Source organism: Botrytis cinerea, chromosome 12 (genome assembly GCF_000143535.2).
Source record: "Botrytis cinerea B05.10 chromosome 12, complete sequence".
NCBI classification, from domain to species: Eukaryota; Fungi; Ascomycota; class Leotiomycetes; order Helotiales; family Sclerotiniaceae; genus Botrytis; species Botrytis cinerea.
In genome coordinates, this window is record NC_037321.1 from 859,233 (window position 1) to 886,310 (window position 27,078).

At 42.4% G+C, this 27,078-nt stretch overlaps 11 protein-coding genes across 13 annotated transcripts; 7 read left to right on the forward strand and 4 right to left on the reverse strand.

Moving 5' to 3' along the window:
* The first annotated feature begins 1 nt into the window (after nt 1).
* Nucleotides 2–2,392, forward strand: BCIN_12g02410 (hypothetical protein). 2 transcript variants are annotated; one of them, XM_024696313.1, is made up of 3 exons: nt 2–303; nt 389–1,228; nt 1,282–2,392. In XM_024696313.1, the coding sequence occupies exons 1-3, from the start codon at nt 140–142 to the stop codon at nt 2,234–2,236; spliced, it is 1,959 nt and encodes a 652-aa protein (XP_024552122.1). In that variant the 5' UTR covers nt 2–139; the 3' UTR covers nt 2,237–2,392. The 2 variants fall into 2 exon arrangements, with proteins under 2 accessions (XP_024552122.1, XP_024552121.1); XM_024696314.1 differs by lacking the exon at nt 1,282–2,392 and having other exon boundaries at nt 2–317; nt 389–740.
* A 637-nt stretch (nt 2,393–3,029) lies between these two features.
* On the forward strand, nt 3,030–4,530 carry BCIN_12g02420 (hypothetical protein). Its single transcript, XM_024696315.1, has 4 exons — nt 3,030–3,173; nt 3,249–3,391; nt 3,451–3,864; nt 3,918–4,530. The coding sequence occupies exons 1-4, from the start codon at nt 3,046–3,048 to the stop codon at nt 4,334–4,336; spliced, it is 1,104 nt and encodes a 367-aa protein (XP_024552123.1). The 5' UTR covers nt 3,030–3,045; the 3' UTR covers nt 4,337–4,530.
* A 458-nt stretch (nt 4,531–4,988) lies between these two features.
* On the reverse strand, nt 4,989–7,849 carry BCIN_12g02430 (hypothetical protein). Its single transcript, XM_001558049.2, has 4 exons — nt 7,510–7,849; nt 7,115–7,349; nt 5,929–7,030; nt 4,989–5,876 (listed from the first exon to the last, which is right to left on the reverse strand). The coding sequence occupies exons 1-4, from the start codon at nt 7,786–7,788 to the stop codon at nt 5,060–5,062; spliced, it is 2,433 nt and encodes an 810-aa protein (XP_001558099.2). The 5' UTR covers nt 7,789–7,849; the 3' UTR covers nt 4,989–5,059.
* A 207-nt stretch (nt 7,850–8,056) lies between these two features.
* On the forward strand, nt 8,057–10,360 carry BCIN_12g02440 (hypothetical protein). Of its 2 annotated transcripts, none has more exons than XM_024696316.1 (2): nt 8,057–9,082; nt 9,171–10,360. In XM_024696316.1, exons 1-2 carry the CDS (start codon nt 8,248–8,250, stop codon nt 9,785–9,787), a joined length of 1,452 nt encoding a protein of 483 aa, XP_024552124.1. In that variant the 5' UTR covers nt 8,057–8,247; the 3' UTR covers nt 9,788–10,360. The 2 variants fall into 2 exon arrangements, with proteins under 2 accessions (XP_024552124.1, XP_024552125.1); XM_024696317.1 differs by having other exon boundaries at nt 8,057–9,079.
* Nucleotides 10,361–10,442: 82 nt separating this feature from the next.
* On the forward strand, nt 10,443–12,497 carry Bcbio2. Its single transcript, XM_024696318.1, has 2 exons — nt 10,443–11,151; nt 11,297–12,497. Exons 1-2 carry the CDS (start codon nt 10,784–10,786, stop codon nt 12,171–12,173), a joined length of 1,245 nt encoding a protein of 414 aa, XP_024552126.1. The 5' UTR covers nt 10,443–10,783; the 3' UTR covers nt 12,174–12,497.
* Nucleotides 12,498–13,166: 669 nt separating this feature from the next.
* On the reverse strand, nt 13,167–15,113 carry BCIN_12g02460 (hypothetical protein). Its single transcript, XM_024696319.1, has 4 exons — nt 14,510–15,113; nt 14,352–14,442; nt 13,895–14,290; nt 13,167–13,841 (listed from the first exon to the last, which is right to left on the reverse strand). The coding sequence occupies exons 1-4, from the start codon at nt 14,705–14,707 to the stop codon at nt 13,450–13,452; spliced, it is 1,077 nt and encodes a 358-aa protein (XP_024552127.1). The 5' UTR covers nt 14,708–15,113; the 3' UTR covers nt 13,167–13,449.
* An 804-nt stretch (nt 15,114–15,917) lies between these two features.
* BCIN_12g02470 (hypothetical protein) lies at nt 15,918–16,389 on the forward strand. The gene is made up of 2 exons (XM_001558054.2): nt 15,918–16,109; nt 16,175–16,389. Exons 1-2 carry the CDS (start codon nt 15,994–15,996, stop codon nt 16,284–16,286), a joined length of 228 nt encoding a protein of 75 aa, XP_001558104.1. The 5' UTR covers nt 15,918–15,993; the 3' UTR covers nt 16,287–16,389.
* Nucleotides 16,390–16,705: 316 nt separating this feature from the next.
* Nucleotides 16,706–18,220, forward strand: BCIN_12g02480 (hypothetical protein). Its single transcript, XM_024696320.1, has one exon. It carries the CDS (start codon nt 16,949–16,951, stop codon nt 17,609–17,611), a length of 663 nt encoding a protein of 220 aa, XP_024552128.1. The 5' UTR covers nt 16,706–16,948; the 3' UTR covers nt 17,612–18,220.
* Nucleotides 18,221–19,146: 926 nt separating this feature from the next.
* Nucleotides 19,147–21,454, forward strand: BCIN_12g02490 (hypothetical protein). The gene is made up of 4 exons (XM_024696321.1): nt 19,147–19,440; nt 19,524–19,666; nt 19,751–20,958; nt 21,120–21,454. The coding sequence occupies exon 3, from the start codon at nt 20,075–20,077 to the stop codon at nt 20,927–20,929; it is 855 nt and encodes a 284-aa protein (XP_024552129.1). The 5' UTR covers nt 19,147–19,440; nt 19,524–19,666; nt 19,751–20,074; the 3' UTR covers nt 20,930–20,958; nt 21,120–21,454.
* A 486-nt stretch (nt 21,455–21,940) lies between these two features.
* BCIN_12g02500 (hypothetical protein) lies at nt 21,941–22,828 on the reverse strand. The gene is made up of 2 exons (XM_024696322.1): nt 22,656–22,828; nt 21,941–22,603 (listed from the first exon to the last, which is right to left on the reverse strand). The coding sequence occupies exons 1-2, from the start codon at nt 22,716–22,718 to the stop codon at nt 21,983–21,985; spliced, it is 684 nt and encodes a 227-aa protein (XP_024552130.1). The 5' UTR covers nt 22,719–22,828; the 3' UTR covers nt 21,941–21,982.
* Nucleotides 22,829–24,757: 1,929 nt separating this feature from the next.
* Bcvps36 lies at nt 24,758–27,044 on the reverse strand. Its single transcript, XM_001558059.2, has 3 exons — nt 26,736–27,044; nt 26,538–26,673; nt 24,758–26,484 (listed from the first exon to the last, which is right to left on the reverse strand). Exons 1-3 carry the CDS (start codon nt 26,834–26,836, stop codon nt 24,811–24,813), a joined length of 1,911 nt encoding a protein of 636 aa, XP_001558109.1. The 5' UTR covers nt 26,837–27,044; the 3' UTR covers nt 24,758–24,810.
* Nucleotides 27,045–27,078: the final 34 nt, after the last annotated feature.

Sequence of the window (27,078 nt, forward strand, 5' to 3'; positions counted from 1 at the left end):
TGACCACTTATTTGTTTACGATCGTTGTATCGGTCATTAATATTCATGTATAAATAATTAATTGTTGCATATTTGGATACTAATTAATAGGAAATTCTTCGCATTATCGATTAAACGTATCAAATCGCAACACCTCAAGATGGCAAAAGGACTTGCAGAATACATTACTAGTTACTTTCGAAAAACACCACAAGTTCGACAGTCTTCAAGACAATCAATAGAACTTAACGTAGTAGATGCCAACGGGGTACCCTTGACTCCTCCAAGGGCCAATCAAATTTTGCATGAGATTGAGACTGGAGTGTATGTATCTCTTTGTATGACGTCATTCTGGACTTCAAAGTCGTCTCCCTTCTTCAACCATTCATTAGCTAAACTGAATTGTTAGATATATGTGTCCCTTCTGCCACAATAATTTTAGAGCTGACATAGCGGAGATCTGGCACTGTCATCGCTGCTATTACGCCTATCATCCTGGCTGTGTTATTCCCTGGGCCATGAGATCGGCCCAATCACGAAATAACTGCTGGAATTGTCCCACATGCATGCTTGAACATAGCAGCCTCCCGCTTCCGTCTTGCTGGTGTAGAAAACATAATTCCAAAACTATGAGGATTCACGCAGGTAGCTGTGGTCAATCTTGTTCACAAAAAAAGCGTTGTGGTACTCGTCTCAACTGCCCCACGTATATATGCTCAGCAATATGTCATCCTGGACCATGCGTCAAAAATGAATGCACAGATAACTGCGGACAGGAGATTCCTCAAGACCTTGCAAGTCCACACCGAACAGCTTTAGACGACAGATCAAATGACATTCGGGAACAATTTCTTGATTCAATTGGCTTTCCCTTAAAAAATCTTTGGTCTCTCATACTTTTCGCCTTAGTTTTTGGTTCTTTTGAAATTTTCTGGGCCGTAAATCGTGTTCGGCGATTTACAAAACCGCTCGAAAATCAAAAATTCACGGAAGGGAACCTGCGTACGCAAGAGCAAAGTTTCTGTTTCGTAGCTGCTGCTGCTCTCTTTCCGATTAAATTTTCTCTCTGGGGCACAGCTTTGCGCGGCATTAATCGGTGTTTGAGGATCTGTCTAGGTTTCAGTGCATCGAGACAATTGCCGACACCTTCTTATATCTCATGGAGAAAGACGAAAGTCATCACTGCCAAGGTGGTTTTTACTATCTTGGGTGCTATATTCATTATTTTTGTCTTTTGTGTTCCAGCGGTGTAGGTATTTCTTTTTGATCCCTCTCCCTTCTCTACAACTGACGTACTCGCAGATTATTCTTTGGACCAGGCCGCTACTGGATGGTTCAAACGAGTGGCACATGCGATAGCTTCGACACACGTGTCAAACTCTCTGACCCATCTGTCGATTACTTCGGCCTTCATAACAGAACAACAAAAGACACAAGATTTCCCCTTGACTATTTTTACACTCAAACGCCTGGTACATACCGTTATGCCTCCTGGAAAGATTATGAATCATACAAATCTGGTACTGATCTCTTCAATATCACCAGAATAAACAATACAATTCTACACAACCAAAAATCATCAAGCAGTGAACCATTCGATCAATTCTGGCGCATCATGGGGAAATTCGGCGACAAACCCATACATAAGGATTTTGATCTCTTGCATCGCTCTTGGCGTCTGAAAGAAGGAATCATAGTAATCGACTCTGAAGATCCCAGTTCTTCTTTCTACAAAGGAGGAGCTTTATTTGACCGCCTCAAGCCAGGAGAAATCTATGACTCAAACAAAACCGCCCATCTAATTCCCAATTTCGAGATCGCAATTCAAAATCTTCGGGATGTACGCAATGGAACATGGACAGCTACCGATTCTGAGAACATGGAGCTTGTACTTCCCGAGTTGGATTTACATATTCCCTTGTGGGGACTCTTCGAGAAACATTGTGTATATCAAAGTCTCATGAGGGTTTTCCGAAAGCCAACTGAGGATAGTCGGAAAACTTGGAGTACTTGGAGCAGAGTTAGTAATAGGGAGGAAGTCATGAGAACTGCGAGTTTTGGGTATGGAGGAAATGATGGACTGGAAGTTTGTGTGAGGAGGAGAGAATATGAGTGGACTACTGATGGGGTTACAGTGATGGAACCAGGGTTGGGAGAGGATCTTCTGGTGCCGTTGGGGTTGATGGCTGTGGTAAGGAGGAGTATGAGAGTGGAACAGAAGAAGGTAACGGATGCGTGTCATTGGCCGGAGCTATGAGAAGTTTGGATGCTTTTGGTGTTTTTGGTGATTATTCTTGATGTGTGTTTGGGTGAGCAAAAAACTGATTGAGATACATCGGCTAAGAGGCTACAGAGTTCTGATTTTCATGGTCGCTTGTGTGACAAAGCGAATATATCTCATAATGAGTTAGCGGTACATTGAAATTCATTATATTTTGAGCTTGATTAAGCCTCAGGATGGTTTTTCCAACATCGTCTTCATTGAATAAGTTGTTCTAAATTTGACTCTATGTTCCACTTGTTAGGCCTGGCAAGCGAACCTTGTGCAATCGATACTCTAAGAAATTTTTGGGCGTCATATTATGGCCTTACCTATTTGACTAAACATAAATTCTGCTAAATTGTTTAGGTGAGGGTGAGATGATTGGTTTGGAAAACTGTACCGTCAGAGTAGTGGTATTTTAGATTAGGATTTGCATGAATCTGTTCACATAGTTTGAGTTTTGGACTCGAAAATCCTCTATGGCGGTTCCATGCTGAGAAGTTTAGTAGTAATCTTATTGACATGGAAGTTCTCTGGCTCTCAAGAAGAAAGTAGAAAATTTTCTATATGGCAATACATATTTTAGTGGCTAATCCAGTAAATTTTAATGCCAATGAGATGCTCCGGTCTTGGACTAATCCAAATTCACTCTGGTTCTACCTTGTCAATAAAATTCACTACTCCTTAACAAACAAAAGAGTGATAAGATTAACAGAAACCTTACTGCAGATCCTTCCTCTTCCTCTTATTCTTTACAACCAACAAATAACTCTTCAAAACCTTCCCCGGAAGTCTCAGCAATAATGACAAATTTGAATAAAGCAAACTCTTTTCCGCTCTTGAAGGGCTCTATCGACCTTTTATTGCTTCTTCCACAATATCTTGACACCATCGAAGATTTCATTCACCTTTCGTCCACTTGCAAAACTTTGTGAGTTTCCCCAGAGATATATCTGATATTTATTGCAGATGAACGATCACGAAGACTGAATTCTATTATGTGTAGGTACGATATCTACACCGAACATACGCCATTACCTGGATTGGTTTTTGAGCTCGCTGCTGCTTCTTCTCTGGAGATTTTTGAGCCTAAGCCTCATTTTCTCATCTCTGGTGTCGCCCGTCAAATTGGCGAATGGGCTATTGAGAGTATGTAATTCGAAGCTGTTTACTCGAAAGTCTGTACTGACTCTATGTTTGTTCCACAGCATCTGAGAATCGTACTGAGTTTCATGAATCCTTCAAAACAGAAGGAATTTTTGGATTATTTGAGCTTTGCAAGAAAAGAGGAGAGATGACCGTCGAAGAGATTCGCAGCCTGGTTGATCGAAAGTCCATTCTCAGATCCCTTGTTTTGATTCATTCGAAAAGAAATAATCGCACAGTGTATTCCGAATATACAGCCATGTTGCCCTATTTACAAATCGCAATGTTTGGAGGTCTATTCGCTGCTAGCGTCAGTAATTTTTGCGAGCCAGGAGTGACGAATCCATTGCATACAAAGATCAGATTAGACTGGTGGGCGAAGTGTTGCCCAGACCGGTCGTGCAATGATAGTTTGGAACTAATCGGTTCACAGCCTCCTTGGCTTGGAGGTCGTCAGATGTACGCCATAATGGAAGGTGAGAGTCATAGCGAGGTAAAATTTGTGGTATAATGACTAATGGTCGAACAGCGCTCCAAAATACCGCGTCAATTCAAACGCCCACGCTGATCTCATTAATGAGAAGTATTCCTGAGTGCTTTGTCACTTCAGCAGATGAGTGCAGAAAATTTTCCTATGACAACACTTACCACGATAGAAACCTCGCTTTATCTGCTTTCGTTTATCTGCAGGGCTGGGACTCGCTGGACTTGATGTATCAAGTCGAGGTAGGAAAAAAATCACTTCACGCACAAGCGGCAGTTGATGCTGCGATGATTGCCTTCCGAATGGATACCAGTCAAGTCGCCAAATTCAAAGTCATAAGTGACGGTGTGAAAGATGATTTATGTGAGGACTTGGGCACCGTAGTGAGCATCGAGCTTGATACACGCTTTGTTTGCGATCGAGGCCTCTTGAAGACGATGTTATACTCGATACTCGGACATTGACATGATATAACCGGGGAGATTATGATGTTATTGTACATAGATTAAAACTTCAAGCCTCAAATCCCGAACAAGCATTTGCATCACCAGAAGTTAATCTGACTATTAGAAGAGCAGACTTAAGTAAGTAGCTTCTCCAGATTGGGCACATACAATATGTATGAAAGTCTTAAATATTCACGTTTCCCCCTTTTACAAACGACCTCTGAATATATCCGAGGGAAGATTGGATGCTCTTACTATCGTTCTGTCTCGATTATGGTTCCTAAAAGCATCTAGATATTGTTTGTCGAATTGATAATGAATGTTAGATGTAGCACATTTGAGCCGTGGCGTAGTTTCTATTTTCATCAATTATCACTGATATCCTTTGGTTATTTCAACAACATTTGTTCGCTTCTAGCATTCAAGTGCGGTGTTTCCAAGATTAACGTCCACTACAGTCTACATGATTAAAATATTGTAAATCGACTCATATAGTCATTCATTCAGTCTTGCTTGCGCAAGCACCCCGTACATTATTCCAAGATTCGGCTCGTGCTATATGATTCAAGGATTGCGTTGTTCGTTAGTGATGATTTTGGCACAGTATTCTGCTGAGCTCTGAAGTTTCATGTTTCACATATATCTCACCAACCAGACTTTCCAATATATCTGAAGTTTATAGTGTTGATTTTATCGCTAACTCGGGTAGATTATACCTTTTTAATCTTGCTCCTCATCAACTCATAACCCCATAATACTCCCCAATCTATCTTGAATGCTCTTAACCTGCTCTGCTGTCATGACTTGACTTCCCATGAGATACACCACATTCCCGAGTATTCTCGCATGAATATTCCATCCTCCATCTGTTCCCGCAACCTTGCCATCTAACAGATTTTCTCTCACTGTTTCTGTGACTCTTGACGTGTAGCCTCCTCCTTGCTCATCCTTGAAAGTGATAGCTAACACACTACCCAAAGCAATCACTCCATCTACCGACTCCAGATGAGAGATTGAGGTGACAAACGATTTACTCCATATACTCCAGACCTGGTTATTTTCATATGCGTCATCCACCCGTGTTGGAGATTTAGAAACGAGTTTTCCTGCTTCTGGATTCCAGTCATTTCTAAATCCCTCCCACGCGCCAGTTTTATCGCTATCCAATTTTTCCATAGTTTCCAGACCTGCCCGTGCGACTTCGCAGCCAACAGCATGGCCGGTGTAACTATGTCCGTGTAGAAGTGCTTCGCTTTTTTCGTCGCCGAGGAATGCTTCGTAGATACTCTCGCTAGCGACGGTTGTGCAAAGGGGTAATAGACCCCCGGTTAATAATTTTGCGTGAACTGAGATATCTGGGTGAGTGTGTAGAAGTGTAGATGGACTAAAGTGTCCAAGACGGTAAAGACCTGTGAATACCTCGTCGTGGATGACGGGAAGTCCGCTCCATTGGGTTGAGGAGGGCTCATGACCTTCAGGAGGAGGGTTGGCTTCACCGAGTAGTTGCTCAGGAATGTTGCGGATGACGTTTGTTAAGGTGCGTTGGAAAAGGGGGTCGCTGTAGTCTTTGTCAGAAAGGAGCTTGGGAGAGAATTAGACATATGACTTACCAGAATAGCATACCACCTGCCCCAAGGATAATTGGCTCCAAAACCAAAGCACCAAATCTCATCCCCTGTTCATTTGCCTTTCGAAGTTCGGCCAGAATAATTTGTTCATACTTCTTCTTGAGCTTGCTACTATCTCTCTGCGAACTGAACACACTTCCCAAATCATCATATGTCTCCTCAGTGTTCTGGCCGGATCCATCATAAACTACCCATTTCCCATCTTTCATCCAGGCTTTTGGTACATCGAACCATAACCCTCTTCCTTTGTACCAATGCACCTTTTCGTTATATACGCTTCCTTCACTTAAATCCATAGCTCCAATAGTATCTCCATGGTAACTGCCTTTCAACCCGATGATTCCAACCTGTCTACTCGTCTCGGGATTGTTTCCCCAACTGTAATGCTTACTAGCAGCAGTCAGAGCCATTTTAACAGCAACTTCCATGCCGGTGCTACCGTTGTCAGAGTAAAAAACTCGAGAAAGACGAGGATTTTTGAGATTAGTGAGGAGATGCCCAGCGAGTTTGAGAGAGGGTGCATGGATGGTGGATGCGAAGATGCAGTGTCCATAACGACCTGATGCATAGGCTGCGGCTAGGGACAGAGCAGGATTTCCGTGGCCTAAACCTTGGGTCCACCAGGATCCTGAACCATCTAATGTGGGCGTAAGGAGATTTCCTCGGGCTGGCTCTTGAGCTCTGGATTCGTGTTGGGTTGACAGAGTTTGGAAGTAATCTCCATATGCGGAATCTATAGGGAGAATTGTTTTCGCTGACAGATGCTTCATTTGAGTGAATGGATACCATATCTTTTCGTGAGCTTTTGTGGCCATTTGTTCCAAATCTTCAATTCGTGCTATATTTCGTTGACTGGAAGCTTCCAGTAAAGCTTCGATCTCACCGGATTGAGCAACGCTCGAGTAGTAAGATGCCATGGATTCTTCATCTTCCTGGAGATTTGGTATTTGTTCTGGTGGAGGCGGGATAATTGTTGTGTTTACACCCTTTTCTTGAAAGTATTTGGATAGATATGCATAATTTCCGTACTTCTCTTCCTGGAATATCAAGACGGAGTCTACGTCATAACCTCGGAGATGCAAACCTATATCATCATTAGACCAGTACAATCTTCAAGAGTGATTTTAGGGTTTCCTTCAAATTTGTCTGGGCAGGAACGTTCACTTACTTTCCCAAGCACTAATCGTTGCAGAGATCCCGCCTAATTTCGGATCACCGACCAGAAAAACTGGCATTCTCAAAGGTCTTAATGCATCTACTTGACTCGTACCAGAAGGTGTTGGTGAATGTACACCACCAGCACCTTCTACTATGACCATTCCTTTTCCTTTCTTTTCACTACTTTTTGTCCATTTCTGAACTTGATCTGAGATTGCTGTGACAATCTCGTGATCATTTGGAGGCTGCACGTGTTTTCAAGTTAGCGAAGGGAGATTCCTCGATCATTCATTCTTTTCAACCATCAAAACCAAGCGGCACCATTTAGAAATAGAAAACCAACATTCAGGAAATGGAACTAATATTTAATCTCTCCGGGATTTAAGAAAAATTCACCAAACACACCTTCACACCCCTTGCCGCGATATGCGGACTAACAGCTTCCCCATATCTGAATAGGCATGCTATTTTCGACCCCTTTGCAAATTTCTCAATATGTATATCATCAGCTTCACTCAATGGTCCTGTCGAAACAGGCTTCAAATAATATGGGGTTTGCTTTTTGGCGAGAAGTTGTCGACAGAGAAGTGTCGAAAAGATAGTCTTTCCTAAAGATGTGTTGGATGCCGTTAGATGGTAGACAGGAAGCGAGCGTGAAAGGAGAGAGGGTGGTGGTTTATACATTTTGACAAAAGGGAGAGGAAGAGAACAGTCGAACAAGTGAAAAGAAGCTCGGAGTTGAGTCAATTGCTGGTTCAAATTCGAACAATGAGGGGTGAGTAAAGCATGGTGGGGTCGCTTGCATGAATGACTAATAATTGTTTATCCAATTGGCTAATCTTAGCATTTACCCCTGAGCTATCTCCACAATAGCTTCAAACCATGCTAATATGATCTGCGGGAAATATCCATGCTGGCACGTATTCATCAATTCTGTGAATGTATCGGTTATGGGTACAGCTTGTCACCAGCTAATGCAAAATGAACTCTCGGCAAACTTCAACAATTCTTAAAGAACGGACCCGAGTCGAGAAATAATGACTCACGTATCAAATCATATCATCTCTTTACCTGTATCCAGCTGTACAATGTTACCACAGTTCTAATCACACACACACACATTTATCTCATAGCAAACCAAAAATGCCTACACTGGAAGAATCCATGACCTCGGCACTCAAACGCCGAGCTCTGAAATCCTCGCTCAGAAATCTATCATTGCCATCTACCATACAAACTACATCTGGTGTTACACCAATCGACTTCTCATCTAACGATTTTCTCTCACTCTCAACATCCACACTTCTACATAATGAATATCTCTCACTTCTCCAATCTCATTTATCATCTACAACATGCGTGGAGTCCTCGTCATCTTCGAAACCAACCCCGCCAACTTTAGGTAGTACAGGGTCTCGTCTCTTAACCGGCAATTCTCCCCTCGCACTTGACCTCGAATCCCAAATTTCTACCTTTCATCGCTCTCCATATCTCGGTTCTGGTGCTCTTCTTTTCAACTCAGGTTTTGATGCCAATTCTGCATTTTTTGCTTGTGTTCCTCAAAAAGAAGATGTCATCGTCTACGATGAACAAATTCATGCTAGTGTGCATGAAGGAATGAGAGGGTCACGTTCTAGCAAGTTCATTGCCTTTGAACATAACAACGTATGCGATTTGCGGAGGATTCTGGATATTCTAAATCTAGAAGGGGGGAAGAGAAATGTATTCGTGGCGGTGGAGAGTTTATATAGTATGGATGGAGATCTATGTCCGCTACGCTCTGTGGTCGACACTGTCGAGGATATTTTTGGGTTGGGGGGAATTACTGAAAGAGGAAGAGGATATATTGTGGTAGATGAAGCACATTCGACTGGTGTTTATGGACCAAGCGGTCGAGGACTCGTTTCTGAACTAGGGCTGGAGAAAAAGATATTCGCGAGGCTACATACTTTTGGAAAGGCACTTGCAGGAAATGGTGGTATGTTATTCACCTCTCCTTTTCAATGGATTTCCCACTGTACACTCAATCTCGCCACCTAATGATGAATATACTAAAGAAAAAATAGCTATTATTCTAACTACCCCATTAACACGTCATTACCTCCTCAACTACGCACGACCCCTCATTTACAGCACTTCTCTCTCCACGCCCTCTCTCCTTCTAATCGCCTCAGCTTACTCTCTTCTTCTATCCTCCTCCACAGGCCCCCTCCAATCTCATGTTCGTTCTCTCTCACATCATTTCACGTACTTACTTTCCCAACTTCCTCATTCCCTCTACCTCAAACCACAACGCCAAAACCCCAAACCATACACGGAGGATCTAAATTGGACACCCATATTTTCTCTTCAAACACCTGAACCCAGAGATCTAGCCGCTTTTTGTCAAAAATCGGGTTATAACGTAAGGCCAATAATGAGTCCGACAGTCAAGAAGGGAAGCGAAAGGGTGAGAGTTTGTTTACATGCTGGAAATTCTTTCGAGGAAATTGAGGGATTGGTACAGTGTGTTAAAGAGTGGATTGAGGTAATGGAAAAGAGAGTGAAGAGCCAAGTGGATGGGACTTTGGAGACTTTCCCTCCACCGATCTCTACTTCGACGGTGGATGTTCAAGGAAGCAACGGCGCCGATTTAGGTGCAAGCTTTCAAGGGAAAACTCCAATAGAGAAAGCAAAGCTATAGGTCTACCGCGTGAAGAAGCCACATCTTGGTCAAACTTAAAATCTTCACACAACAACACAAAATTACGATAGAGCAAAGTAAGAAAAGCCAAGAATGTAGCCAAGTATCATCTGGAGCCAGCTATCAAACCAGGTATCATTTTCCGAAACAAAACTAGCAAATAACACGAGCCTAGAGCGGAAAATACCTTGAGATCTAAAACATTCCAAGAAACCTGCGAGCTTCTTCAACGGGGCGCTTAATAATGCGGACAAATGGATAATTAAAGTTCCAGTAGTTGTCACTCGGGTCTACGGGCCAATGTAGCAACCAAGAATTTTAGCGTCGGACCTCACACGTACCTATATGATTATTGCTACTCAAATCTCGCTTAGCATTTTCTCACAGGTAATCTCGTCTCTGAAATCTTTACTTTTCCAGCGTCTATTTAAAGAAGCATCTATCAATCAACCACCGCAATCCAACAGATTCCCAACAATCTATCAGAGTCCAAATATCTCGGTGCTACTCCAAACGCCGATGCGATATCCGGAAGATCTTGACTACTTCTTACCTCGGCAATGCCAAGGATCATTCAGCCCAAGCTTCTGCACGGGCCGATCCACCTTCATGCCGTGACAGCGGGGAATTTCTCGCTTTGCCCCGCCAATCATCTGGGATAATTTTCAAAAGGACAATTCCCGGATATATAATTTGTTGAGGTGCCCCGCCGGATCATCTGGGGTTACATGAATGAGTTGTGTAAATAAACCCCTCACTTAGCTTGGTTTTGACGTTTGGCTTGTCTCCTTCCCGTTTGTCTTGTTGAGTCACGATTTGGTCTAGCTGGATGTTAGGTAGTAATGAGAGAGAAATCATTGGACAGTAGCTTGAGTTGGAAGTTGTAGATATCTTTCAGACTTTGGTTTCTTTTCTTTAATCTGTGTTACTTCACTTGATTCATCGAAGGTGAAGAGTGTGTTTACCTCCGTCAAATCCCTATTTCACTCCAAAATCATGGCCACCCTCAGGACCACCCTATTGCGTCCCCTCCGCTCCAACACCCACAAACTCCCATCTATCTCCCTTCCTCTCCGTTTCCAAGTCCTGAACTCTAAAAGCTACGGCACTGTATCATCTGTTCCTCCCCAAGCTACAGAGAACACTGTTACATCCCAAAAAGATGTTTACCAAGAAGCTCTCAATGCAACTGAGCCTCGCACGAACTGGACGCGAGAAGAAATCAAGACAATTTATGATAAACCATTGATGGAGTTATGTTGGGGGGCAGGTAGCTTGCATAGGAAATTTCACATACCTGGAGCTATTCAGATGTGTACTTTGTTAAACATTAAAACGGGTGGTTGCTCAGAGGACTGTTCTTAGTGAGTTTTTTTTCAATGTTGTTTTATATGCGTTATCACTGTCATTTTCATTTACGCTATATTCATGTGAATGAACGAATCTCTTAATTTCGTCTCGTATTTGTCCGCTATTTATTAGACCATAATGCTGACTTCCAAACCCTAGCTGCGCCCAGTCATCACGCTATCAAACCGGTCTCAAAGCTTCCAAAATGATATCCGTTGAATCCGTCCTCGCCGCTGCCCGTATCGCTAAGGACAATGGCAGCACCCGTTTCTGTATGGGAGCCGCCTGGCGCGATATGCGTGGTCGTAAAACCAATCTCAAAAATGTTAAAACAATGGTTAGCGAAATCCGTGGCATGGGCATGGAAGTATGCGTTACTCTTGGAATGATTGATGCGGAGCAAGCTCAGGAACTCAAGGAAGCAGGTTTGACTGCTTATAATCATAACGTGGATACTTCTAGAGATTTTTATCCAAAGGTCATTACAACGAGGAGTTATGATGAAAGATTGAACACGATTAAGAACGTTAGGGATGCAGGCATTAATGTTTGTACTGGAGGAATTTTGGGGCTGGGTGAAAATAAGAGTGATCATATCGGACTCTTGGAGACGGTGGCTACGTTACCTTCGCATCCGGAATCTTTTCCTGTGAACATGTTGGTAGCCATCAAAGGAACTCCACTGGAAGGAAACAAAAAGGTGGAATTTGAGAACATGTTGAGAATGGTAGCCACAGCTCGAATCGTCATGCCAAAAACCATCGTACGATTGGCAGCCGGAAGAGGAGAATTGAGCGAAGAACAGCAAGTTCTATGCTTCATGGCCGGTGCCAACGCTGTATTCACCGGCGAGAAGATGTTAACAACTCCTGCCGTTGGATGGGGAGTTGACTCCGTCGTTTTCAACAGATGGGGCTTACGCCCCATGGAAAGTTTCGAAGTTGATGCTTTGAAAAACGACAAGCCAGCTGCGGTCTCGACTACAGAGATCCCGGTGGAGGAAAGTAAGGCAGAAATGCCTGGGACTGTTGCATGATTGATTGTTTGATTTGGATACCCCATGGCGTTTGGTGCGCTCATCACATCGATTTTATCTAAGGAGATAGTATTCGAACAATGGAAGTGCTGTTACGCCACCATTGGGATCGGCGTATTGGACTGAGATCGACTATACCGCGAAAATGTTTTGCGCTATCGTGTGTTGTCGTCTCGTGGGATTCAGCGTTGATTTGTTTCTTCATTTTGGTTGTGTTTGAAGTGATGGGACGGTTATATAGATAAGAAGAATATATATACATCTGTGGTTAACAGAAGATCAGTTCCTTGAAACCGTGAATACGATCACAATTACGAGGTAGCATAGAATGACGGCCCGGTACCTCAAGAATTTCGCCAACTCGTCCTTCACTTGGAAAGAACCTACGAGTATACTGCATACCAAATTAAAAGTATATAGAAGTAAAATTGCAAGCTTCTCAAAGGCTGGCTATGTGGATCGAACACACTTAAAGCGAAACTACCAACGAAAGGCACAAACTCTCCCGGTAGTCCTTTCCTGATCGTAGTCTTCAACATCACCAAATAACATCAGAGAAGTAGATGCTAACCTTCAAATCCCAAACCGAGTTTCCAGAATCAATCTGTGTAATCGAAACCCCTCGTCAAATAAGAGAAGAGATAAACGACATATCTCTCAAGCCGGTTCTGATAATCCCATTACTTGCAAATCGTTAGCTCAAAATCTAACTTCATCGACCCGAGAACACTCCCGGTGAGATACCGGTGATTATGTGACATGAATGCTGAAGAGGAAGAGTAACCGAGGAGGTGCTTTATACACCTACTCAAGTAAGACCTCTACTAAGTGTCCAACTAAGAGTTATGTTCTTATATATATGGACAAACAACAAATGCAATCCAGTATTCTTCTCTTTTCTGGAACTTCGTGATTTGTCTCCCAATCAGCCCTAAGAATAATTTGTCCACTTGTCTCGGAAAAAGGCCATGTATTGTATATGGATGGTAGGTATGAAATATACTTTGATTTCCGTACAGAATAAAAAGCTAGTTAATACTTCCAATTCTTCCACCTGTATACTTATGTTTTCACATAGCAATGGGGATATGAGTATCCAGGGCCGTTTCCAATCATCTCTATTTGTGGTTTCTATACAATACGTAAGTAATACGGTCAGTGGTTTTGTACTGAAAATATGCAAGTTGCACCCAACACCGTGCCCTAACGCCTGGCTTCCCCTCCCATTTTGTCAAAACTAATTCTTGTACAACGGTCTATTTCAAAAAGTTACTCATCAAACAGGTAGCACCCGTTTCCCCTTCGCATCCTGCTGCTGTTTTCCTTCTAACCACGCCCCTAGAATACCGCCTGAGCATCCTATCACGATAGCGGATACACTGCCCATGTTTATCAGATTTGAATACATATACATTCCTAGCAAGGCTATTGCCATTTTACTCGAAGCTTCAACGATCGAATGGAAACTTGACGATGATTTTCGAACAATTGCATTTGAATAGAATAATACAGGGAAGACTCCAAAGCAGGTATAAATTATGGCCCAGATAGTCGATGTTCGTATGGAAGATGGGAAACAATCATTCATGTTCTCGTCGGAGAAATCCTCGATGATGAAGGAAAGCGCTGATGCGATGATAAATATAAGCATATGGTTATATAGGAAAACTAAAAAATGTCAGTCAGCCATCCCCGAGTTCTTACAAGGAGAGAAGTCATACTATCCCATTGACCAAATTTGAGATTTGGCACAATCTTTGCCTTCCATGCTTCATACGTGCTGTACAATAGAAGATGTATGACCATGAAAATATATCCAAGAAATAATATCATGACAGGGTCTTGAGGTTCTAATGTTTGTTCAAGTCGGCGGTCTCCATAGCTTGCTTCTGCATGTGCGTTTTCCACAATGACTGATATTATTATGCCGGAGAATATTAGGAGATAAGATTTAAATGCGAACGGAGGGATCGGTGTTCCGAACAGTATGCTGTCGACATAGGGGACTGTGAAAATGGTCGTAGTAGAAAGAAGGATGTACGTAGGTAATGATAGACATTGAAGCGCTTTGTAAGATATGTAATTTGAGACGAGGAGTAACACAGCAAGAGGAAGCCCTGTATAGAATTCGAGTTAGCATCTGCAATTTCCGATTCGTTCAGATCGCGCAACGCATACAAGTCTTCAATTTTTGGAACTCTAGCCCTGCTAATTCCGTAAGATATCCGCCCCTTTTCAATAACCATATCACTGCGAGAGCAGTTCCTGACTATTGAGACCCCAATGTCAGTTTGCGCACCATCCCAAGGCACAAAGCTTTTGTTAAATCAACATACCTGAAGCGCCAATAAGAAGAAGTTCAAATTCCAGTATTGACCTGAGACAGCATATTTCAGAATTAAAGCCAGCAGGGCACTAAAACTTCCGTATGCCACCACATCGATCCATTTTCCCGATTCTCCCCCCCTTCTCCTCGCAGGTAAATATCGATCCTTCTCCTTTTCTTTGCCCTTCGAATAGCCATTCATCGTCATCGGTTTTCCGCGGGATATGTTCTTCTTCTTCGATGGATAGTTGGTGTCACACTCATAGTACAGGACTGCCCCATGAAATCCTGTCCTCAATCTATCCTCCTGCAATTGAGATGGTTTGGGTGGGTGGTTAGGTTTGTTGCGTCTGTAAGGAACAACGAGATAACAATTAAGGATCGAAGAAACGGTGCCAAGAGGGAAGCTCAGACTGGCGGGCCGAAATTTCGCGTAGGTTAAGCTTGTGGTGCGGTGGTGCGAGCGCTGTGGTTGAGGACCCTGAATATTAGTAATCCGGCATGTGTTGAATTCAATCGCGGTGCTCTAGATCCTTACGGAATGGAGCACACGTTGGTTAAAACTGGAAGGCAAGTTCGAAGTTGGAAGTTAGAAGTTGGAAGTCATGTAACTCGGAATTCATGTATCAAGAGTTGCTATCTGATGTCGACAGTCTGAAGAGAGAGCAACAGTCACATGTTTGTTGATTAGGTAAGCCACAGAAATCTATCAATCAGCGTTTACTCAGAGTCACTAGTATCACGATGCACTCGCTTTACAATATAGTCAATGGATTCTTTGGGCATTCTCCTTCATTTCTTAGCTGTTATACAGTTACTTTGGCTTGGCTACCTATTCATCTGATTGATCTTGACTGGCCTCGCATATCATACAGAACTCGCTGTTGGACGCCGCATTCTCCCTTCAATGATGTTTACAGCCATTTCGTTTCTTGACGGTTGGTCCAAGGCCAACCACTCATCTAACCTCCTGCATTCGAAGCATAACTCATCCCCCTGTTGAGGAACTCTGATTATGATCTCGGGAATCATGGTTCTACGATCTTTACGATTTTGTCTTACGAAATATCGCCTGAGTCCTTCTTTACAGAGCACTCGTTCCGTGATGTCCTGCAATCGATGCTTTCGAGAACATTGTAGGTCTTGGACTATGAATGTCTGCACATCACAGAATGGAAAAGGCAATCTATTGCCGTGATGAAGTTCCAAGTATCTATCTATATCGACCAAGGGTGGTCTAATTTCGCAAATCCTGGCAGAGCATTGGATAGAATTTACAATTTCTTTGTCCGTGGACAACGATGCCATAAATAAGTCGAAAAAGTCCTTAAACAATACCGAGTCCTGTTGGGTGTTGAAGAATATCACATGATCATAAGGGCGCGTCAACCTCTTGTAGACTTTCTTGGCTTCGTTATGGCTCAGCCAGTTAATACCAAGTAGTACCTTGGAAATCTCAATCTCGTCTTCGTGGAACAGTTTCCAAGTTACATCATGGACAACAGGGTCTGCAATGGCCTCTTTCCAGATAAGAAGCTGAAGTTCTTCTGGGAGCATCGAGAAGTTGCTGAACGTGTCACCTATCGTCAACTTTCCGAAAGCTTCACACAGTGAGTCCATATCTGATGCAAATTTATATGACATTATTGATGGGTTAATCTTTTCTTTTCTGTAGTATGTTCAAAGCGATGTTCTGGGAAAGAAAAATTGGGTTGCTTCCAGACGCATTGTATTTATGTATGGGAAAAGTCGTTGTTCTTTACATGATCAGCTTGCAGAACACATAATCAATACATAAGAACAGGCTTCAATTTATTGGCAGATATGGTCTAGCAGGTATACAGGATAGGACTCAAACTAGCCACTAAGCCGATCGAAATCATCCAGACATGAAGAAATGCACCCTCTTACTTTTTGATTTGTTTGATATATCGCAAAGAAATATCTGCTTTTCCATAAGCAAGACCTGCGGACATTCGTCAGAACGACGTAATGGATGCATCTCATTATAGTAGATGAGCCAGTAGCATCAAAAGTAAGCTCTGTTTAGATGCTATTTCGTGAGACTTTGATTATTTGGCTTCAATTGGAATACCTGTCATTTGATAGTTGAGGGAATGACACAGGGACACTCATCAGTCTTGAATAGGCCAAGGTAATACAGAACAATTGGGAGTCGGCGGACTTTGAAATGGTGGATAATGCTGTTGAAAGTGTGCACAAAAGAGATTCTTTGTCCGAATCGAGGGCAGGCACGATATCGTTTTCTGAACATGTAACTAACAACACTCGCCCAAGGACTATAGATACCGCACCCCCAGCTTTCGGGTTTGACTTCTAAGATATCAAGCAGATACTTGAGAATTCAATTCAAGAGTACACTGAGGCTAAATTTCTACATTCAGATAGCAATTTACCAAAAATAGTACCAACCTAGAATAAGCACAAAATGTCTTCCAGAATACTACAAGAGCGGGAAGAGGAGAAAATCACTACAGATTTGTTCCAAGACTTGTTCAGAACTTCACTACAACGCCAAGATGAAAATCAAGTCAACAAGGTCGGCGAAGGAGAGACGAGTCTCTTCGTCACCCAAAACGAGGATATTCAACATTCGATCTACAGTGAGATTCTGGCACCAGAAACTGAAGGATCGACAGATGATTTCGATTTCAGCCTTTACGCAAGATATCCAACCTATACAGTCGAGGCTCTTGGTGAGAACATACACCAAATTGAATCCATTACAATGCCATCCAGAATCATTCCAGGTTTCGATCAGGGTACACGACCTAGCATGGCCCTCCTGCAATACCTCAGAGAATGGCATCAAGAGCACGAGGAACCCTTTCCTTTTCATAAGCTGACACACTGCATTATCGAAGATCCTTCTTGTATCCCCGCATCCACAGGCCATAGATTGTTCTCATCTGATTATTGTACATATGTACGTCAACAAGTCGTAGAATTTTTTCGAGAAGAAAATCGACGACACCCTGAAGTCAGGATTCCCAGAGTGATTGCTTACTCCCAGAAAACAGGAACTGGCAGATGCAGCGATTGCATTGCAGAAATCAGACGAAGACGGCTAGGACGATTGTTAGGACATTAGTTAGAAGAGGGCAGTTCCATCTTCTGACTGTGTCTCGCATTTCAAATCCCCGATCTATCAGCCTGTGTTTCAGCCTTGAGCATCTTTCCTTACTATTTCATAGGCTCCCATTATCTTTCCTTACTCTTTCCTTGGCTCCGAGCAACCTTTGTTACTATTCCCTTGCCTTCTTTGAGTCACAATTCATTTCCTTTTCCATCATTACAATCTTTTCTGTGCCCTTGATTTTTCCTCCGACTTTCTTCTCCTGTATATCAAAACATAGTGACCTTGATATGAAGTGATGCTGATACTGTGCCTAAGTTGAAGCCCCGTTGTAAGATGTGAATAACATGCAGAAAACAACAACTCAAAACAGCTTAAGGGGCGCGAAGGCTTCGCCATAACATGCGTCCACTCACAAATCCTGTCAGATAACCGATCAAAAAGAAACTTCACTCCAAATCGGTCTCTTTGCAAGGTCTTAATTCTAATGATTATCTGAGTACATCATCATTCCCTTGAGCATCATTACTGATTCGGAACATGTGTTATGGTTCATTCCAATAAATTGAAGAGCCGGCTTGAAGATAATAAAAGCATATCTGATTGAAATCCGCGCAGAACCCAATACATCACAATTCAATTTTCCAATTCCCTCAACTTACTCGACTCAATTCCTACCTGGGTTTCGAAACTCTTCTCCTCTACTCTCTCCTTCCAAAAGTGACCTAAGTTCCTATCTTTCCCCTTCCTGATGGAAGTGGAAGACGTTTTATTGCGAATTCAATTTCGAGAATAAATAATATCATCTGAAGTCAATCCGATATTACTACACAATGGTCCAATTTTTGTTCCCGCTTAATTACCGTCTTGATCAGCTTAGAGTTTTTTATCTTCTATCTGTCTTCATTCACTGTTCTCTCTTCTCTTTTATAAGTTCGACGACTTCATCTTCTCTTCAATCTGAGGAGATGAAAAGGATCTGTACACGCTAACCATTACACGCCTCTTTCGTCATGATCTACCAAATTCGATCCTGTTTCTGCAGGAAAGTTACATATCTCTTCTCATACAGTCTAAACGATGCTCAGCATTGTCCCCTCAACGCCCGAATGAGATTAGACTGAAGTTTGAACCAAAACTTTACCTACCACTCAATCAACGCTTTTCTAACCTCTCTTTTTGGAGGGATCTCAACGCATTTCTGAAACTCATTTTATTAGGCATGCCTTCGAATTCTACCTACTTCGCGAAGTTGACTTTCTTTGTTGATCCTTTGTTGATTCATTGTCATCATCTCCGCTAGCCCTATCATACCTTTTCTTATTGCAAGAGCAATTTATCAGTGAGCGTTGGGGGGCATCTTCCGACCTAGGCCAGCAGGCAAAGTCTTCATCTAAAATCACTAGTAGGTCGGACCATGTACAAGTTAGCAGCTAACCGACCACTTCAGAAATCTGAAAGATTGTGTGCGTTTAAGAGATACGGAAGCGGAAATTTTTGTTTTCAAAGTGCTATTCCGCAGAAGAAGTCACGAAAATAATTCTTGAAAAGGCGGGGGAAACAGAATTCTATTTTCATTGTCCGGCAATTTCACCACTAATTAACATTCAGGTTTCTGATTAGCTGGCAGCTAATCCGTGAGAGTGGGCAAAGGTGATGGTTCTTTTCCAACGAGTTGACTAAGAGTCGAAAGCTAGCTGATAGTCAATCAGCTGACGGGTCAGCCGCTTTGTGTCTCGCCTAGTTTCAATTCTCAATGATATTCTTGGAACATAGTACAATCAACAAAGAAAGAGAACAGCTATTGGAAATTCACTGCTCTGCGCTCTTGTTCTGTATTTGTTGTGAGTACTTCTTTCTTTTTTCTTTAGAATCACCACTATACCTTGTCCAACGGCTTTGTCCTCTCGTCCCTGACCAAATATAGGACAAAGTTAAGCGCAAATAGACCGATACAGAGATCGCACACCTCTAAAACAACAATGCTACAGATATCTGGACGAGATATAAAAGCAAGTTCTTTTTATGTAAATCATGGCCATATAAATTCACTCAGGCACACAGTTCACTGTAAGCTCATTCAACCCAAAGAAAGACTACAGTTCGTGTTTTACGACACATCCACCTCAACAAAATCAAAGCTAATTACACAAGATGGATCCACTCCAAGTTAATCGCAGACGTGAGAAGAATAATCATAAGCTATTTATGAAAGCCTGGAGAGGTTTAGCAAATATAGAAATGGAGTTCGAAGTCAAGACTGAAAGCCACGCCCCGGAACAATCTCAAGCTCTCACAGAATTTCACTTATTCCCCAAGCTTCCACTGCAGCTTAGACGAATGATCTGGGGGTTCACTGTTCTTCCACGCGTAATTCAATTAAGGAATTGTAGACTGCCTGGGAGAAATGGATATGACTAATTTGAACCATCAATCCCACGACCCCTTTGCCCTCTTAATATTGTACCATATCATAGCATGCCTGCTACGTTCTGGACCTGTTTCGAGAGTAGAAACGAAGTCGCTAGGTATTATCAAAACATCGCTTTTGTATCTGAAGACGTCAATCTTTACCCCTGGTATTTGCCAGCAAGCTTCTTTGAGAAGTCTGAGCCCTCAAGCATCTCTGATTATTACTGCATAGAACAGGCGACCTTCAGCTTCAAGAAACTTCTCACGGAGTCGCCTTCGCGTCCTTTGGAACCATCCGTCCCTTTCAATCCAGATGAAGACATCTTCGATTTCGATGAGCTCTTATACACCACCGCAGATAGTATGTTTCACCAACCGGAACGTAATTTTCTTCTGTTCAATACACCTTTTCCTTCAGAGGTGTTACCTTGGCGGCGTATTACATACAATGAAGAAGTTGGGGCCCTGATTATCCGCCCTTGGGCTGTCAAGAGGGCTAGAATAACACCCCAATCAGCTTTCTGGTCGTGGCTTGTCAACGATTTTAGGAAAGATGACATTTCTAGCATGGAGCCTATCATTTTCAAGAACTTCATTTTTCAAGACCTCGATGAGTTCATTATTCAAGATGTTGACTGCTTGCTATACCACAAGTCTAGTTGGCAGGCGTATCAAGATGGCTGGAGGAAGTATCTTCTCAAGATGTTCAAAGTGGAGAGATGTCATAATGAATTTGCAGCTGTAAGGGGAGGTTTTACATTCAAAATTCCAAGAGTTGTAATTTTGCCTGGTGCCATAAGTGCAACAGTTTGCAATAATTGTCTTGAGTCACAGTCTGTTTACCGCCACAACTGGCAGTGGCTTAAGTCCAAGAAATATAACGACAAGAAGTTGAGAATCCTGGCAGGTGGTAAGTTTTGAAATATATAGGATCCACCTGACTACTCATGGTGAGTGAAGTTTCTTTCATTGTTTCTCGTCGTCTCTCTAAAGTCTTTCTTCAAAAAATACGTAACAGAAAAACGCCAAAAATCTACTTTCCTGCATTCTATGTAACAATTACTTTCGACCAATGTGCATGCTTAAAGTGAAATGAAACTGACCCGTTTAGTGCTGGGTCATCCAGCTTCAGACAATGAACCCCTGGCATGACCGGTGTATATTCCTTCGCTAATCACAAACGACTAATGAATTATCAATGTTTCCCGAATCTAAGAGTCATGTTTCCATCTTAGTAAAAAAATAATTGGAGTGCTATCTTCAAAGTGGCCTCAACTAAACCCGCGCATGTCTTCATTCTTTTTGCTTGGCAACTACTATCATTTAAGAATTGACAATCTCTACAATTCTTGACATTGTAATTTTACCTCCGTAAGTGGTTAAATGGCATGTTCACCACGTCATCTTTTTCCTTCTCCGCTGTGACTTGAATCCTCTCTGAAAGTATGTCTGAATTCTGATTTCAATCCAATCTGGGCAGGAGCAAGGGAAGAAGCACGGAAAGGGTGTAAGAATACAGAAACGTAGAGTTCTTGACTATCAATTCAATAATAAAGTAGCTTCTGACTGTTCACGCTCTTCATATTTGGTCAGAATGACTAGTCATTTACAGTCACCGACCGACCTTTTGAGAACCGCATAAATTCAATCACCAATTTATCATCTAATTTTTGAGTCCCGTGTGGCTCGGCATACATCATTGTTTGTAGTGTATCTGAAGTCAAGATTTAAAACAACTGAATGCATTCATAAAAGTATTTATACACTTATCCGCATAATAATCACTCTCGAATAATTTCTTTAGATGTATTGATAAAATCTCGCATATTGCTAATCTTAGTACATGTACTACAAAGCTCTAATATCATATCCTTCATATCCTCCATATAAAAAGTTTAAACCCGAAAACATCACTTAAGAGTGACAAAATAATGAGGGTTATTACGGCGAGGAAACCTTATTGAGTGGAATTTATTACTCATAATAATTACCCGAGTCATTTGGTACTGAGTGCAGATCAGCATCTAGAGGTATTATCCGTATAGTAGGTTGATTCGAATCTTGACGATGACGGTAACCTTGACTGACAGAACCGGATATCCTTCTACAATTTGGCGCGTTATGTCGCCGCATTGAATGGTCACTATGGAATGAACGGCGACGACGGGGTATCTGTCCCAAAACTAGCTCACGGGTAGGTTGAAACGAGCCATTACTATCAGAACGGGACCCCCTTTCATAAGAACCAGACGATGAGCCATCTTGAGCACAAGTCGATGTATTTTCGCACCAATCTTGGATTGTATCAAACCGACTTTCAGTCGCAAGGAGCTCATTTTTCTTTCTCTCGAATCCTTCTTCTGATATTCTAACTGCTGCCTCTCTTATTGAGACCACACTGTTCCGAGCTTCAAGCAACAGGCTCATGTTATCAAGTCGAGCTTCCTCTTCAGACAGCCATTTTTCCTTTTCGGACACTCTTCTTTCTCGCCGTGCAAGCTGTTGTATTTTGCGACCACTCTTAGAGTTATACTGGTAGCATCCGCAATGGTCAGGGCAGCCACGAATACAGTAGACATCGTAAGCCTCTACTCCCTGTTAAATGAATTTTAGTGACATATGTACGGAAATGGAAAAGATTACTTACCTCGTGAAGATGTCCTCGAGAGCATTCAAATCTTTCGTCCTGAGGGATATCCATGGTTGACATCTTGATCGCTATGTATTAAATTATTGTCTTGGGTCTTAGTTTTAAGTCTGGCCTAGCAAGGTTGCTGTTTGAGGTTTGATGTTCGATATGGTTTTCAGAATGGGCTGGGCTAGGGTAAAGAAATCAACAAGTTGGTTCTGGTTCGTACATCTAATCTAGCGGATTCATAAATGATTAGGGAAGCAGTCCAAGACTTTATTCATCGCTGACTCAATCTGAATATCCATCCTAGCACATATTCATCTAGCAAGAAAGTTGTATTCGAGTCAGAGAACAGTTCAAATCTTTCAGTAGGAATAAACATTGTGTTCACAATATATCAATTTCGATCTGACTTCATCACGAATCACTACTGTAACCCCATATAAATGTAGGGCTGAAAATTTTCTATCTTATTGATGATCAATTACCGTTCATCAGTTGCCCCTCCCCCCCTTTCATTCCCTCCGGCACTCTATTTCCTATACAAAAATGTGCAATACATGTTGCACTCCTCATTTACAGCCCACCTATTCGCACTCAGCAGTCTTTTCACAGTCTCCACAAGCCAAGTGCCCACACTCTTCACACTTATTCTCCACAAGTGAATTCTTTTTCTTACACTACCAAATCATAGTTAGCAAAAGCTCGCAGCTTCACGCCATTCATAACCACACAGAAACAAAAAAAAAAAAAGTCTAACTCACCGGGCTTTTCACAGCTTTTTCCATCGTACCTTTCAAACTACCTAAAGCTTTCGCTTTCTCGACTATCTTATTATAACAAGTCCAATAGAATCCATAAAGACAATTCGAGCTCAGAGTCAAATTTGTTGGACCAGAGATCGAACTCGTCCTCACACTCGGTGCAGAAGTTAAATTCCTATCCCTATTTTCAATTTCCACTCCTGGGCGAAGATTGAGTCCAGTGACTCCTTTCATGACTCTATCGCTCTTGCGTTCCTTTTCAGGGGTCAGAGAATTTTACCCGTATAAGAGTAATGGAACTTGGGATCGTGGTTGAGAAATTGAGGACGGAGATCTTGACGGGAAGCAATCTGAGGGAATTTGGTACAATTTACTTGGATCTGGTGCCATTTGTAGTGAGGAGGCGAGTGACATGGTCATTTCTGCGTCCATTTTGTTTGTATGGGTGTAATTTAGGACAGAGAGAAGTTGATTGATTGATATTTTGAAAGTGGAGAGAAGATGGAAGACAATGTAAGTTGTGACAATTAATTTTTTGGACTTTTGGAGATTTGATATGTGAAGATATTGTATGATATTTTGAACATGAAGAAGACCAGAACCGGATCATTATATAGATAGAATAAGACAGAGCTTTACGGAAACATACATGATATGATGACTATACTCGCCGTACCTAGCTACCTTCACAGTATCAACTCGACAGCAACAAAGAGTGGACGATCGTACGAACTCAGTACCGTAGTGCAATACGAAATTCTCACAGGAAGAGTAACCAACTAGCAAAGCTATTTAACTTCGATGCCATATAAGTGCTGTACTATCAATAGATAATATCTATTACCCTCCCTGCCATACCTTCTATGTAGCCCTCGCTTATCATTCCTTGCTTTCCACTTCTCCTTTCTACATTATCTGAGAATTTTAATACCGACCGGAGTATGCCCACTCATATATTCCCCGATGACATATCAATTCTGATTCAAATAGATCTCGTCACATAATTCTGGAACTCCACGTTCGCAGCTTTGTTAGCTGGCAGTGTTCCCGTTTTGTAAAGGAGACTTGAATCTGGAATTTTGGTACCTATGCAACATGGTGATAGAAACTCTTATTTTATCTGTTCTAACCGTGCGGTAATCTGAGTCTTCCGGCTGTCGACAATAAACACGAATTGATGTAAGAGAACATTGATGAATCCACATTATGGCTGAAATTTTTAGAAAAACAGACACATGAAAGATGAGTATCTGGAAAGTTTTACCACTAGGAATAACAGAGGAAGATATCTCATACTCAACTCAATCAGTTCAAAAGAATTTATGCTTTGAATCGAAAAGCTGTACAGAAACTTCTCACCGTTTTGCTTGAAATATTCATCATTCATAATATGTGATTCATGTAAATTATATGTAGCTGGCAGCAAGATTGCCAACATCGGCTAGCTGTAGATTGGGTGCTGGTGACTGCGCTGAGTCGATCCAGTTCTCCCAAAACTTCACACCTTCTATACTTACTTCCCTGCATAAAGCACCTCGTTCCTCAGCCATTTCAAGCTCTTCTTCAGCTACTCCTATGCTCCATCCAAAGTGTTCTGCGGCATCTTGTGATGTAACGCCCTGCCCGAATTCTTGCCAGTTCCATGGCACTTCTTTCTCCGGTGGAAATACGTGCAAATCTCTTAACCATGCTAGCAGAGCTTTGATGGTTTTTTCGTCAGTCCTATCACTGCCTTGAACCACTAATACTCCGCTACGAAACTGTCTCAATCGTACAGGAAGCTTCAGCTTCTCCCACAATCTTGCAGCCTTTTCGAAGTCCAATGGACTTACGAGTTCAACACCGCCTCGAGCACGGTTAAAAGTAGCCCACAGATCAACCAGACTAATAATACCCCCAGTCTTGCGCAGGATTCCTCTAGCATCATCTGTAAGAAATTCCGCAAGATTCCTTGACAACTCTGAAATATACAATGACTCGGAATTGCTCCCACCACCAAGCATATCTTTTGTCGTTACCAAACCAAGCGCACTTGCAACTGCATTAGATTCAGTGTTTCCATTTGCGTTATTACTGCTGGCGAATGACTCGGCAAGAGCAATGATCTCTTTGGCCGACGCCATCAATGCGTCAAGATCCTCAAAAGCATTTCCTATGACAAGCTCATTATTCTTACGGACTTCAAGACGTCTTTGTTCCAGGCCTGCGATTCCGACCGTTTTCGTCCGCTCGCCACTTGGTGTAGAACTGCCCGAGCCTGATCCACTATCTGTCCTAACATGACGATTGGTTTTAGGTATCGGGGGAGCATTTTGAAGAAGCCATTTGCGTTGTGTCATAGATGCTTTGAGACGTTCGAGGAACACTTTTTCGCCACCACCTCGAAATGATAATTTGATGCTTTCATTAGTTTCCGTGCCAGGCGCTGGCAGATTGTTCAATGTAGGGCCCGGGGACACTTTACGTCGTTGTGAGGGACTTAATCCAGTTGGGAGATCTTGTGACAGTAGTGGGGCCCCACAAAGCTCACATGCCATAAGTGAAGGATGATTTAAGAACGTACATCTAGGACAAGCAAAGGACGCCTCGTTAGCCCCACCTAAAGGAGATTCATCCTGATCAACTCCAAAATGACTTGAATGTGTATCCCAAGAATCAGATTGCGGACGAGGGGCATCTGGACGGCCTCTCACTGCTAAGGGTGTTTTAACTGGGGTTGTAGTAGGAGCCTGCCTGTTGCCCGCGCTAGATATAGCTGCCTTAAGAATATGAGCAAACGGAGGTTTGATACCACATGCTAAGCATGGAGGCAAGGGGGTGTTGGCATTAGATGTGACTGGATCGAAATTCGATGGAACAGGATTCGAGAAAGAACAGATAGGACAGATCCATGTGGCACTGCTTGCCGGCGCAGGCTCGGAAGCTGGCAGATGGAATGGACTATCGGTTCGTGATAGCGGAGATGATGTCGCACTTCTGGATGGAGAATGTAGACTTGCTAGAGCCCGATTTTGGACTGAGGGTCGTTTCGAAGGTTTAGGGACAAGAGTGATCTTGGCGGATGATTTCAAAAAACCAGCCTGCAATGTTATTAAGTATGTATCGCCTTGGGAATATGGGCAGTAGCTCTTACATAAAATTCATAACGATCAACGTCTTTGAGCTCTATTGCTGTAGAATTCCTTCTTGGGTCGTCATTGTCGACATAACATATTCGATGAGATGTCAAGTAGACCTGGCCATTCTGGTGATCTGGAATTTTGTATTTCCTGTTTCCAATCCAGGTAAGCAACTCTCTTTTTTTGTATTTCTTGCTTGAGCAAACACTTACCCCTCATAAAGCCCAACATTGTCTTGGACAAAGAGGTTGACCTCATCGGGCAAATAGGAAGGCCTCAAAGCAGTTGTGAGGTCTAGATGTTTTAAAAACATTCGTCCACGCAAGACATGTACTGAGGATTATTCTGGTGTTTTTCTAAGGGCAATGCAGTGCACATCTGCTGGGAATGATGAGGACAAACGATTGCAGCATCTGCAGGTCCTTGTGGAAGGGTACGACAATTCATATTCGCTATCACTTCCTTATCGTGATGCAATCGTTCCTGTTGCAAAGCGAACAATCCTGACTACTCGGGCTACCGTAGCAAGTTTCTCTGCAGCTTCGAACGCGTGAC

Coding starts and splice junctions, on each gene's coding strand:
- BCIN_12g02410 (XM_024696313.1), top strand. CDS start 140: ATGGCAAAAGGACTTGCAGAATACATTACTAGTTACTTTCGAAAAACA. Junction 304..388: donor CATGAGATTGAGACTGGAGT/GTATGTATCTCT, acceptor CTGAATTGTTAG/ATATATGTGTCCCTTCTGCC. Junction 1,229..1,281: donor GTCTTTTGTGTTCCAGCGGT/GTAGGTATTTCT, acceptor ACGTACTCGCAG/ATTATTCTTTGGACCAGGCC.
- BCIN_12g02420 (XM_024696315.1), top strand. CDS start 3,046: ATGACAAATTTGAATAAAGCAAACTCTTTTCCGCTCTTGAAGGGCTCT. Junction 3,174..3,248: donor TCGTCCACTTGCAAAACTTT/GTGAGTTTCCCC, acceptor TATTATGTGTAG/GTACGATATCTACACCGAAC. Junction 3,392..3,450: donor TGGCGAATGGGCTATTGAGA/GTATGTAATTCG, acceptor TTTGTTCCACAG/CATCTGAGAATCGTACTGAG.
- BCIN_12g02430 (XM_001558049.2), bottom strand. CDS start 7,788: ATGTATAAACCACCACCCTCTCTCCTTTCACGCTCGCTTCCTGTCTAC. Junction 7,350..7,509: donor TCGCGGCAAGGGGTGTGAAG/GTGTGTTTGGTG, acceptor AAACACGTGCAG/CCTCCAAATGATCACGAGAT. Junction 5,877..5,928: donor GCAGGTGGTATGCTATTCTG/GTAAGTCATATG, acceptor CAAAGACTACAG/CGACCCCCTTTTCCAACGCA.
- BCIN_12g02440 (XM_024696316.1), top strand. CDS start 8,248: ATGCCTACACTGGAAGAATCCATGACCTCGGCACTCAAACGCCGAGCT. Junction 9,083..9,170: donor GGCACTTGCAGGAAATGGTG/GTATGTTATTCA, acceptor AAGAAAAAATAG/CTATTATTCTAACTACCCCA.
- Bcbio2 (XM_024696318.1), top strand. CDS start 10,784: ATGGCCACCCTCAGGACCACCCTATTGCGTCCCCTCCGCTCCAACACC. Junction 11,152..11,296: donor TGCTCAGAGGACTGTTCTTA/GTGAGTTTTTTT, acceptor TCCAAACCCTAG/CTGCGCCCAGTCATCACGCT.
- BCIN_12g02460 (XM_024696319.1), bottom strand. CDS start 14,707: ATGACGATGAATGGCTATTCGAAGGGCAAAGAAAAGGAGAAGGATCGA. Junction 14,443..14,509: donor TCTTCTTATTGGCGCTTCAG/GTATGTTGATTT, acceptor GGGTCTCAATAG/TCAGGAACTGCTCTCGCAGT. Junction 14,291..14,351: donor GTTCCAAAAATTGAAGACTT/GTATGCGTTGCG, acceptor AATTCTATACAG/GGCTTCCTCTTGCTGTGTTA.
- BCIN_12g02470 (XM_001558054.2), top strand. CDS start 15,994: ATGGACAACAGGGTCTGCAATGGCCTCTTTCCAGATAAGAAGCTGAAG. Junction 16,110..16,174: donor CTTTCCGAAAGCTTCACACA/GTGAGTCCATAT, acceptor TCTTTTCTGTAG/TATGTTCAAAGCGATGTTCT.
- BCIN_12g02480 (XM_024696320.1), top strand. CDS start 16,949: ATGTCTTCCAGAATACTACAAGAGCGGGAAGAGGAGAAAATCACTACA.
- BCIN_12g02490 (XM_024696321.1), top strand. CDS start 20,075: ATGCCTGCTACGTTCTGGACCTGTTTCGAGAGTAGAAACGAAGTCGCT.
- BCIN_12g02500 (XM_024696322.1), bottom strand. CDS start 22,718: ATGTCAACCATGGATATCCCTCAGGACGAAAGATTTGAATGCTCTCGA. Junction 22,604..22,655: donor CTCGAGGACATCTTCACGAG/GTAAGTAATCTT, acceptor TTCATTTAACAG/GGAGTAGAGGCTTACGATGT.
- Bcvps36 (XM_001558059.2), bottom strand. CDS start 26,836: ATGTTTTTAAAACATCTAGACCTCACAACTGCTTTGAGGCCTTCCTAT. Junction 26,674..26,735: donor AATGTTGGGCTTTATGAGGG/GTAAGTGTTTGC, acceptor GATTGGAAACAG/GAAATACAAAATTCCAGATC. Junction 26,485..26,537: donor TTGATCGTTATGAATTTTAT/GTAAGAGCTACT, acceptor ATAACATTGCAG/GCTGGTTTTTTGAAATCATC.